Source organism: Corvus cornix, chromosome 6, assembly GCF_000738735.6.
Source record: "Corvus cornix cornix isolate S_Up_H32 chromosome 6, ASM73873v5, whole genome shotgun sequence".
In the NCBI taxonomy this organism is placed as follows: domain Eukaryota; kingdom Metazoa; phylum Chordata; class Aves; order Passeriformes; family Corvidae; genus Corvus; species Corvus cornix.
This window is the reverse complement of record NC_046336.1, coordinates 26,934,315-26,946,492: the sequence shown is the minus strand read 5'-3', so window position 1 is coordinate 26,946,492 and position 12,178 is coordinate 26,934,315. Positions and strand designations below refer to the sequence as shown.

The 12,178-nt window shown below is 36.1% G+C and overlaps 1 protein-coding gene across 2 annotated transcripts in view; it reads left to right on the top strand.

Moving 5' to 3' along the window:
* PARG (poly(ADP-ribose) glycohydrolase) overlaps nt 1-12,178 on the top strand; it is a 61,740-nt gene that overhangs the window by 28,594 nt on the left and 20,968 nt on the right. For both annotated transcript variants that reach the window (XM_039554425.1, XM_039554424.1), the window contains exons 9-10: nt 176-333; nt 11,239-11,318. In XM_039554425.1, coding sequence (XP_039410359.1) covers nt 176-333; nt 11,239-11,318 — 238 coding nt within the window. The remainder of the gene's footprint in view (nt 1-175; nt 334-11,238; nt 11,319-12,178) is intronic.

The following is a 12,178-nucleotide window of genomic DNA, read 5'->3' as shown; positions in this document are numbered from 1 at the left end:
GTTCTTGACTTTTAATGGTGCTGCTGCAATGGCCTAAATTACTCTTGTTCTAATATAACAAATGTAATTTTGTGCTTCTGTTTTTTCTTTCAAAAAGGGTAAGCTAATTATTCTTCTCTCTCCTTCCCTCCTTTCTCCCCTGCCCCTTTCTCCCTCTCACTTCTTTTGTTGGTAGCCAATACCTCTGCTGAAACAGAAGATGAATCACTCCATCACAATGTCACAGGAACAGATCGCCAGTTTTCTGGCCAATGCTTTCTTCTGTACTTTTCCACGTCGAAATGCGAAAATGAAGTCTGAGTATTCCAGTTATCCAGACATTAACTTCAACAGGTATGGCACTCAGCAGTAAATGAACCTGGTAACCCTGCCATGAAAATATTGTTGTTGTTTAGGGGAGAAACTCGTTTGTTTCATGTTTCTGTCACTAAACTCATTAGTTTGCTTTTTGTATTTTTTTCCTGCTGCCTCTAAGGGACAAGAAAACTGCATCTGTGTTAGAAAGGATCTTGTGCACAGGAAGATATGATGAATATTCCAAATATTTTTGTGCATGAGCATGCACAGACACACTCTTGCTCTGGCATAATCAGATTGATGCAGTTCCCTGCCTCCTCATAAGCCAATCATCTGCGAATGGTATATTTTAGTTGTGCTTCAAGTTTTCTGTGTATATTTAAATTAGAGATCGGTGTTTCCCCAGCCACGTTTCTGTTGTCTCCTGTGTCTTCAGTGGTGATCTGCACATTAAGTCAGATCAATAGGACTTCATTCTTCAGCATCCATACCATTATATTAAGGCAGTTGTAGAGCTGCATATCAAAATTAACCTTTCCTTTTTGCTACAAGTTAGCCTAAGAAGGCCACAATAAGAATTTACTTAAAGATACTCTGATGTCTAAGCAAACATTTATTCTTTTTTTCTTAGTGCTAACTTACAAACAGATTTGATTAGAAATTTTTCTTTACATCTTTTTTATAATTTAAATATGCTTATTTCAATTTTAAATGAGGGAAATAGATGGAGACATTTTCTGCTGCAGAATATTATGGTTGACATGGACTTGTAGATTAGAAATACAAGTTCATTGTTTCTTGGCACTTCCATACAAGTCTGTGTAGATCAGCCTTAGGTTTATTAGGCTGGAGCTTGGATAGATTATTGATCTAGAGTTCGTCTTATTCCTCACTGTTAACAGCTGTAGTGTATGTGCTCTGCCAGCTGAGATCAAATATAAAAACAGTGTTGCCTGTGATCCAGCACACTTGGGTGCATGTGTTATGAGAGCTGTGTTAGACTAGAACTTCCCAGAATATCTTGTCAGGCATTCTAATGTACTGATACTGGTTTTGGTGGCTGCTGCCTTTAAGGGCTATCACAGGTTTGTCCCTATTGTGTATTTCAGAAGAGACACCAGGATCACTGTCTTGGTGTTTATCCCAAGAGTGGAGTGGCTTATGGAACAGAAGTGTGGGTGGGCATTATTATGCCATACAATTCAGTGTATTCTTCTACCAGTAGTTTCTAAGAACAAATAAATGAAAAGTACTATTGATGCATTCTGATGTTCAGAGCAGTGTAAGAGGAGAGTGAAAGGTCTGGAAGAAGCTCTCTTTGACTGCACACTTCTAGCTGTATTTTGTGGTATTTTTAAAGGACTTCAAGCTACTGATTTTTGTTGTAACTTAAACATTTTATAAACCAACCAGTTAAATTTTGCAAGTTGGATAATTTCTTACCAACTACAGAATAAAATGCTGTTAAATAACTGGAGTAAATTCATATTCTCCTCTATGAACATTGCAGAGCAATGTAAGGTGACAGTAGTACGGTGCTGTACTTGTGGTTAACTCAGGGCATAATATTGGAAACTACTTATAAATAAAAACACCTTGGCAAATTATTAGGTAAATATTTTCCTGCCGTAGACTCAAAGAATGACCAGTATAAAGCATTAACCATTCAGAGTTTTCATCTCATTCCAGTCAGTCCAACATTGTTTTCTGACTTGGCTGCCTGGTGCTATCATAGTAAGATCCAACAATGTTATTTAGAAGGGGAAGAGAGCAGACAACCTTCAGGCCTTCCTTTTGCATTATGAATGAGGCAGTGCTCAGCTTATAGTCACACAGGGTAGAAAGCCATTTTTATTTGTGCAAGAACAACAATATTGTTGCCAAACTGGAGAAAAGAAAGGAAGCTAATGTCCTCTGGTTAGTGAGGATTAAAAGTGGCTCTTCCTCAGTGTTTGCCAATTTATGCATTTATTAGATAAGCACAGTCTCCTTTTCCAGTCCTTTTTTTTGCTTAACCATTTGTTGCAGCAAATCTACACCCCTACACCCCCTGTATTTTGAATTTGATTATAAGCAGAGTAGTGAAGGTGTGACAGGCAGTGGATAAAATTGAGGGAATGTGTCATTGAGAGTGGGATTGGTAGGATAAAAGCAAAAGGAAGAGTTGTGGATAGAGTACTACAAGACTGTACAGTTTTCTGCTACTGCATATAATCTGCCTTAGTTAAAATCTAAAACGAGGGGGGAGAAGGAGGATAGATAGTATCTTATGTCTTCTTTCTTCCTGTCAACCCTGTCTTTTCTTGCCCTGCAAAGTTACTTCTTTAATAGCAAGGACAGAGTAAACTGTCATCTTTTCAGCTGTTGTTTCAGTCTTGTAAAGATGACAAGGTTTGGTTCACTGCAGTGTGTATTTTCAGCTTTTTAAAAAAAGCTTTTTGGGAAGCTGGATGTACTCAAAAGGCAGTAGGCAATGACTGGAGTTAAAATATTTGTGACTTTTTTTTCCCTGTTCATAAAAATGTTTTGATGTAAAGGCTTTGGAGGCTGCTGCTCTGCTCTGTCTGCTTAGGGACAGGCATAACAGATTGTTCACACAGCAACCTTTTGTCCCCACAGTATTACGGTCTGTAGCTTAGTTAGCTAAGTTCAAACTTAGTTCTTTCCTCAGCATTAATTCATCTGCTACATGACTGTGAATAAATAACTTTGTTCTTTGAGTATCAAAAAATAACCTGCTGTTGTTCCCTAACAAAGCCAAATTACTGAGTGCATGGATGGTAATGTTTCAAGGTTTTTTCTTTAGCAAAGGTGGTGTTCCTCAATTCCTTTATCCATGTCCTGTCTACATTCATACAAAAGGCTCCCACTCCTCCCCTCAAATCTGTGAGACTGAAAAACTGAAATTTGTGACTTCTAAGTTAGAAACACAACTGTGTAAGTTTCCTTGTGTTTTTGGTTTTAGACAGCAGTCTGTTATCAGTTCACTTTATGGAGACTTAAACATTTTTACCTTTTTATACACTATAAAATAATTATGGTTTTTAGATTTAAATGCTGATACGTTCCCGCTTTCCTCCCAGTCTTCTCCCTGCTTTAGGTTTTTATGTGCTATTAACTACCATATTTTAAGTTCACCCCTACTCATCCCAAGGTATGAATCTGTTTGACAGAACAAGAGTCAGTGTGAGATAGTTTAAAATTTAAGACTCACAGAGACATGAGTGCAGGTGATTGGGAGGAAGGCTGTTGTACGTGTTGGTATCAGCATACATCATCTGTGCTTCACCTCTCCTCTCCTGCTCTTAGTCTTGCTGAATGAGAGGAGAATAAAAGTGGTCATTCCTCTTTTGACACTGAAGCACTTGGTTTAATGGTGTGTTGTGACACTGACTGTCCATTTTGATACATCTTGTTACAGACTGAAAGTCACCTGTGTATAATTAAATACTCAGTAATTTAATTGAATTCTTCCCTTTTTTGCTTGGCAAGGATGAGCCTATTATGAGTCTTAAGTAATTAATAACATAATTCATTTCAAATATAGCTGGTAAAATGGAATTCATAGTTTAAGAGCTTTAATATTTATGAATTCTAGTAGACAGAATGACATCCATTCAGTGGCCAAACATTAGATCATACTAAATAGCATAAAATATTGCTACTGTTCAAATTATCAAGTTAAATTTAGGGTGCTCAATTTTTCTTTTTAAAAAACACTGCTATAATATATATGATGACAGTAGATTGGGCACATTCATGCAAAAATAACCCATCACAAAAGAAAGAATTGAATTGGCCATTTTATTTACCTTATTGATGAATTTTTCTTGGAAATTGCATTCTGGTTGAATATAGAGCCTGAATTGCATTGACTCTCTACATTTATGATGTTGGTTGCAGAGTTTAAAATAGTTGATTGTGGTGATAGTTGTAATTACACTATAGACACTATAGACAGTATAGAATTTGGTAGTTTAGGAAACTGTCTAGTTTGGTTGTATGCAAAAGCAAAATGAAAGGAAAAATGTCTGCAATCTTGAGCCAGTGTTCTGGAAAGGGCACAGGTTGGTCAAGGACCTGTTTTGCTTCTGCTGTGTCTTTGACCTGCTACAGATTTGTTTTAGCTGTTGTGTCAAGTTAGAAGAACGCTTCCATTTTCCTTGTTCAAAAACTCCATGGTTAAACTGGAGATGTGAGAGCTCCCATCAAAGCCACTGGGGTTGAATTCATAACTGAAGGCAGTAAGTGTAATGGCATAAGCCTGGTAGATCTTCTGGCACAAATATTAGCAGATGCTCTGGTCTGAAACCACCAGTATTCCTCTAGGACTGAATCTTTATCAAACAAACCTTTAAAGTAATTTCAAGTGATTGGAAATGAGGAGAAAAACACACTAGTTAAGATACATTTCTTTTATGGAATATATAATATATGAAAGGAAATGGGAAACTGTATGGTACATTTATGCAGGAGAATTGAAATCTAATTTACCAGTAATGCAATTATCTCTCCATAAACAACATCAATTTCACAACATTAATGAATATTCTCTGGGGAATAAATTATCTAATGACTTTGAGAGAGCTTGGTTTGGACTGAGATGTATTGCTCCTCTGGTAAGTGGTTCTACAGTTTGTGAGTTAAAGGACACTGATCCTACAAAACTCATTCTGTTACACCTACTTTGGGCATGTGAATTGATTAGCTTTGGATGGATTACTTTGAGTATAATTTTCTGTAAAAAAATTTAAATCCACATTTGTGTTTGGTAAATGTGGAAATACTCTTTAAATAGGCAACTTCAATAGGACACTATTTTTATGAATCTGTCATAATTACTTTGCTGTAGTGATTAAAACAGTACCAAATCTGAATATTTTTAGCTTAGCAAATATAATAATGTAGTCCAGAACTTAGTTGTACCGTGCTGTTGGTTGTCCTTTGGTTTAGATTCCAAGGGTGAAACATTTTACCCTGCTATTCCCTGGTGTTGAGCAGTTGGAGTTAGCATCTTATTATTTCATCAAGGTCAGATACCAACCTGATGTATTTTAAGACTCATAAATCACCAAAACCTTTTGTTAAAACAGATTTATAATGCTCCAAGTTACTTGCCACAATAAAGAGAACTACAAAATGAAAAGTGCAGAGAAGAGAGATGTGAGTATATGGGAGTGTCTGAGATGAAAGATAGTTTTTTGCATCTAGATTTACCAACAAAATTACATTGCTCAGTTTTTTTGTTTGCACACATCTTAAAAGTCATTATTTAATCTAGAGATGAAGTTCTAATATAACATAAGGTTGTTGAACAGTGCAGTGTTCTTAAATAACTTCTCAGATGACAACAGCTTGTACCTATGACACATCACAGTAAATAAGAAATTGCCCATGAGGTTGAAATATTGAATGTTTTGTTTTTCTCCTACTTGATATGAAGGAAATTAGAAAACTCTAAAATTACATCCTTTGTAAGCAAAGAGAAGGAAGGCAGTTTTAATACAGAAAGAATTCATGTTGAGTGGAAGAGGCACACACCAGGCACCAGAAAAGCAGAACCGAGGTTGCTGTGCCTGACTTCTGTACGGTTGTGCTCTGTTTTCCTATTGGGAAGTGCAAGATGTGGACAGTGGCATTTCCTTTTGTTTGTCAGAAGGATGGTTAATATGCCTGCTTTTCATGTCTCTGGAAGGAATTCCTCAGTTGGATTATTCTGCTTTTGATTTCCATTAAGTCCAAATTTCATAAAGTGAAGTTGTGATATTCTGAATAGTTTTCTTTCTAATACTCACTTAAAATATTTTCAATGATTGCAGGACTTTCTGATAAGGGTTTATATTTTATATTGGATATAAGAATGCCCCATTTAAAATTTGGTAAGGTTTCGTTATCTTGCATTATCTAACTGATGTGTAAGTATTTAAAGCTGTCTAGGGCAGTGGTCTCCAAGCTTTTTTGATCACACATACCTATCAGTAAAACATGCTTGAGCATGCATCCCCAATGTATTCCTATTTATTTATTTAGTAATTACATACATGTGCTACTTTATTAATATATTGCATTATAAAAATTTAGAAAGGATGAGATACAGATGAAATAAAAACTACTTTAAAATGTTTTTTATTTAATGAATGGGACAAAAATATATTCTTCCTGCAGCCTAGTGGATTGTCTTGCACACCCCTTGGGATAGTTTGGAGACCAGAGTGGGTCTGGGGTATTACTGTTCACAAAATACAGCTACATACCAGGATTGAAACATTGTGTAGTTTGTTTCCCTTGGCAAGGGAAGCATAAATTATAGCAATGAAACACTTGTTGCAGCTTCATTCTTCGTGAAAAGTCTTTGACTGGTCCTATCTCCTATCTTTTTCACTGAAGTGAATCTTGAGTGATTTAAAATTCCATTTTGAAAGGTGGATATGTTTCTGTATGGAGGGAACCCCACCCAATAAATAATCAACCAAAACAGCTTTCTCAGAAAATACTTGAGGCAAAGGATATGGGTAGCTAATGCAATTCCAGTTATTCCTATATGGTAAACAGGTTAGCTTTCATGTATTTAGAGAATGAAATTGCTCTCTGTCCCATGCAGTTGTGTGATAAGCACGCATAATTACAGACACATTCCAAATCTTACACGGTGGGCTCCTCTCTCTCTGTGCACATTAATGCACACAGCTTTCTTTGACCTTAGATACACCAGTATCTATAGGCAGTCCTTAATGTGGATGTGACTAAGGTTGCCTTAAGCCCAATTGAATAAAAAATGTCAAATCATACTGAGAGAGAATCCTTTTGAAACAGTGTTTTGATAAGCTGTGCTTAGTGTTGGAAGTCAGAGCTCAAAAAATACTTCATTAGAAATATAATACTGGTTTTGAAAAAGAGAGAGTTTTATATTTCTCTTTTGTTCCTGGAACTCCAGTTTGTTTTCTGGGGTTTTTTTTATTCCAAGAGGTTGGGAATTGCAGGAGAAAGATGAAATAGATGCCTCTTATGTGCTTCCCAGTGCAACTAATGCAATCCTAAATGATGGGGTTATTGGGCCATTCAACACTATATTAGTTTTTCCTTTAGGGTGCTGTGTATCAGCATGAAATTTCAGTGGTTCCTATTGAGGATGCTCAGCAGCTGAGAATGCTCAGCCACTTAGTCAAAATAGCCCTCAATTGTATGGAGGGGAGTACAAGTTTGATAGTAACATACTTAAGCATATTATTTCCACCCGTATATGTATAGATATGTATGTATATACCCACATATATATACATGTGTATATGTATATACATACCCGCATATATATATATATATATGTATATATACATCAGGTAAGCATAGGCTTGAAATGCAGCAAGATAGAAAAAGCAAGATATTTGGTTTATTCTCTTTTCCAAGTGTTTTGTCATCCACTACCTTAGACTAAAACTGTTTAGTGATTAGCTCTGTTGCTGAGGTCGAAGGAAACGTCTACTCAGTATTTTCGTTTCTGCCTTAACTTTCCATCCTCCCCCCTACTGAGTCCCTTTACTGGGTGAAATTCATCTATCCATATGACTTCCATGTAAATCCTTCTTTGACTTTAATTTGTAGGAGAGGATCAGGTTTTAGTAAAATGTTTCATAATTGTTTAGGTGTTACGTTATCTTTAGTGAGATCGTGCTAAAATAGAAGAAACAACTCAAGTGTGTCTTCAAGTCCAGTAATAAAAGGCAAAGACACTTTTTAGTGCATGTGGGGTAGTGGAGGAAAAAGAACACATGGTTATTTGTAGGGATCACAAGTACAAAATTGTATATCCACACTTCTGCAAAGAGTACCCGTGGAACGCCATGGATTTATGAATGGGAATTGTTCTTTGAAGTATGATCCATAGTGCAAATTTTTGCATATTGTTACAGCGTGTACACCTGTCTGGGTCTTACAATAGGTTCCAACTTCAGTGTAAAGACATGATTATTCTCTTTGAAAAGAAACCCAGCCTGGCTGTGGAAATATCATTATGAAATTATTGAGCTGGGAGATTAAATCACATGATTGTAATGGCTCCTGCTGGAGCCAGTTCTTAAGAGTAACATCATGGGAGCAATTTAACTCCTTGGAAATTAAATTTTACAAGTATATACTGTATTTTAATTTTACCTTGATCAGAAACAATGTATTTGGGAACTGTTTACTTAAGCTGGTTCAAATTCTCCTCAGTAAACTCCATGCATGCCGAGGTCACTTCTGTGAAGCTCTTAATGTTCTTAAATAATTTTTCTCTTGTGTCATTTTAAACTCATCCTTTGAAGTTCCATGCAGGTTTGAAGTCCACTTGCTCAGGAAGGAGTTTGGAACAGATTCTTTGGAGCTTTTGACTCCAGCTTTAGGAGGTGGAAATATTGGTTGCAAATATGACAGTTTTGAGTTGACAGTCAAGACTGCAAAAACCAGAATATTGATTGCACTTTTTAAAAAGCTTTTTTTTCCACCCCAAAATTATTAGGAAAATGCTAATGCAAAAAAGGTACATGTTTTTGTAATAATTGTTGAAATGTTATGAACTACTGCCTTGTATCTTTACTATATATTTAGTGGCAGTTTTACATTTTCCCAATATCAGTTTTTACTGGTTTTCGTATTTTATTTCTCATGTATTGGATTTCTCTCCAGAACAATTAAGTGTCTGAGTATTTGCTAGAAATGTTTTTTTTATTTAGCTGCAATGACTTTAGCAAACTACAATGTCATAAGCACAAAGTTCTCCCCCCTACTTCCTTATGCTTTAAAATCTCTGGCCTTGAATACTTAAGCATACCTCTGTGGAGGTCTTCTGTTTGATTAACATTGCTTCTACCCTGGCTTGGCTGGAGAGGCAGAGATGAATTTGCATCTGTGTTTGGTGATCAGTCCTGGAGGCCTTCTCAGCTCCTGAAGTGATAAATTGAAGATACTGCATGGCAGTGGGAACGTCCTGTACAAAGCCAAACAGCTTACATACGCAGTTGCCAGTAAGATTTCAATTACTTCACCTGAAAGTAGCCTTGCAGTGCTTTGCATTTGATTTACAGTGCACTTCATTTGGATGAGTTCTTTAATTGAAATTAATGGGTTTTGGCCCTAGGTGGTTCTGTCAGGAAATTGTATGGTTTCCACTTAGATTTTCGGGTGTTTTTTTAGTAGGATCTGTGTCTCAGCACTTGTAGAAGAATTTTATTTAATATCTTAGTGATGCTTTCATATTGCTTTATTCTTTAAAATATTTGCTTCAAAAATAAATTTTTCATAATTTTGCCTAATTTATTATTTCACATATAGGTTCAAGGTAAAACGTTTGTAACTTTGTCATGTTATGTCTTCAGTTAAATTAATGGGGTAGGACCAGGCCAGGATTTTTGAATCATGTAAATATCACTTGCTTTTCCTGTTGCATTCACAAATCTGACTGGTTTTAGCTTGATCTGACTTATTCTAGGCATACTTCTTCAAGTTCTTCACCTTTCCTGCCCAGTCTGCTGTTCATACCGAGTTACATATTGCCTTTGTGACATGAAGAACTCTCTCCTGAGAGTTCGCAATGTAAGCAAGGTGTCACTTTGATGTGAAGAGGCAAAAAAATTAGTAAAGGCATGATCAGGCTGACAGATAAATTAACCAGTTTAAAGGCTTCATACAAAATGAGACTTGCAGATAAGAGGTTGGGGGTAATGTAGGCAACACCTGCACAGACATGCACACATTAACTTCTTATATGAACCCCTTTATAGCTGTGCAAGCTCAAGGCCTTGATAGAACTTGCATATATAGGCCCATTTTAGAGTAGACTGTTTTAAGTCTGGAGTTCACCTTCTTAAAGTCCTGATTCACTGTTCAAAGAATAACACGTTAATAAAATTAACCTCTGTGACTTGATACAGATTTTGGATGCAATTGATCTCCTCAGCCTGTATATATCATAAGAATTTTTAAATGTTGAGATAAATCTAGTTCACTTCCTTGCTGAATCTAGTTCAATTCACCTCCCAGCATTCTGGTTTTAAAGGCAGATTGTCATTCCACTACACAGAAACAAATGAATAATGTTGTGTCATTCCTTTACTTAGACTGTTTATTGGGGGGAATCTTATATCCTCAGGGCTTTCAGTGGATCAGAGATCTTTTAGTAAACTTCAAAGGGTATTATTTCTGAAGTCACTGCTGTTCTTCCTTCCAGATACATTCCATTATGTGCTGCCAGTAACAATGCCTTGTCACTCTCTTGGAAGTGAAATTAAGTAATGCATGTTCAAGTTGCTGGAAGATAGATGATGCAGTAAAAGTATTTCAGCTAACCTTAAAAGAATGCATTCACTTAATGGCTAAAAATAGGATCCTTCTATTTAATGCTTCAGTTTTTCACAAGTGACTGTTAGAATGGCAGTAACAGCCCAGTGGATGGAGCCCTTTGTGTTGGGGGAAGGTTCTTTTCTTTTGAAATGCTGCTGGTGCTGTGCAGCTCTTGAAAGCAGCATGGTTGCATTAATTCTTCTGAGCAACTCACTGAGCTGAAAGAGAGTAAGACATTTGGATCTTGGAGTACTCAACATAGATGTTTTCACCCCTTGGTCACTTAATGGCCTGTTAAACATTTCAATTTGTTGCAAATAAAACTAAGAGCTTTCCAAAATGTTCATAATGAAATTACATTTCTTAGTATTAGAAAATTGGTGCAAGTGAGAGAGGCACTTGTGATCTTCATAAGAAATGCAGCAAGTCAATAAGCTCATTAATCCTAAAATCTTGAATTACAGAGGGGCTGTCTAGAGTGTTCTTTCTACAGTACAGTACTTAAATGCAAGGCTAATGAAAGGTGTACATAATAATTACAAAAAATCAAATTGCAATTAGTAAGTAGCATTAATTCCTATGCACTGTATCCCTGAAATCTGTTTGCTTTTATTTCTTGTTTTTCAGATTGTTTGAAGGGCGGTCACCAAGAAAGCCTGAGAAACTTAAGACCCTTTTCTGCTATTTTAGAAGAGTCACAGAAAAAAGTATATCCTTTATTCTTTTTTTGAGCTGCAAAGCAGATACATGAAAAATTTAATCCCATTAAATTTAGAAATGGCTATGCAGCCATGATAGAAGTATGTAACAAAAGCCTGCTTGCAAAGTACACTGATAATGATATTAATGGCACTTCTTACCATATGTATGATGCATGCAGGCAAATTTTTTGCCCAGAGCTCATTCTGTTTTATTTTCTCTGATGAATACATAAATATATATGTATGTATATATGGGGTGTGTGTAGAATACAGAGATATATTTTTAGCCCCCTGTAGATATATATATAAAAAAATGTGCGTGTGTATCATTGTGTAGATAAATATATGTATATATATAATGCTTGTAATATATGCAGCCGCTTGCCTCACCACATCAGAGTGAGGATGTAGAGGGAACTGGGCACCATTAGAGTCATTAAAATCACAGGCTTAAGATTTTGAGTCAAGCTTCACTTTTCCTGCAGAATGCATATGTAGTCTTTTGACTACGATGTTTGTAGTTCTGAGGTATTTTCCCCTACTCGTGTTGGTATTTCAGGTTTTTCCCTTCCATGGTTCCAAAGCAAAGCTGTTTTTAAGTTTGCCCAGTTCAAATAAAACAAATGATAGCAAGACATGAGAGATCTCCTGCTCTTGGAGAATTTAGTGCATAGTCAGATCTTCTGTTATTACCACAGATTTCAACATTTGCATAAGCTTTCAAAAACAGATTTATTTTTGTGATAACTGCCATAGCTTATATATTGCATTTTTGGGGAGAAAGAGATTTTACTGTCGTAGCATACATCAGATCTGCAGCAATACCTTTATAATAGTCTTTTTTTAAAGAACTTCTTCCTTACATG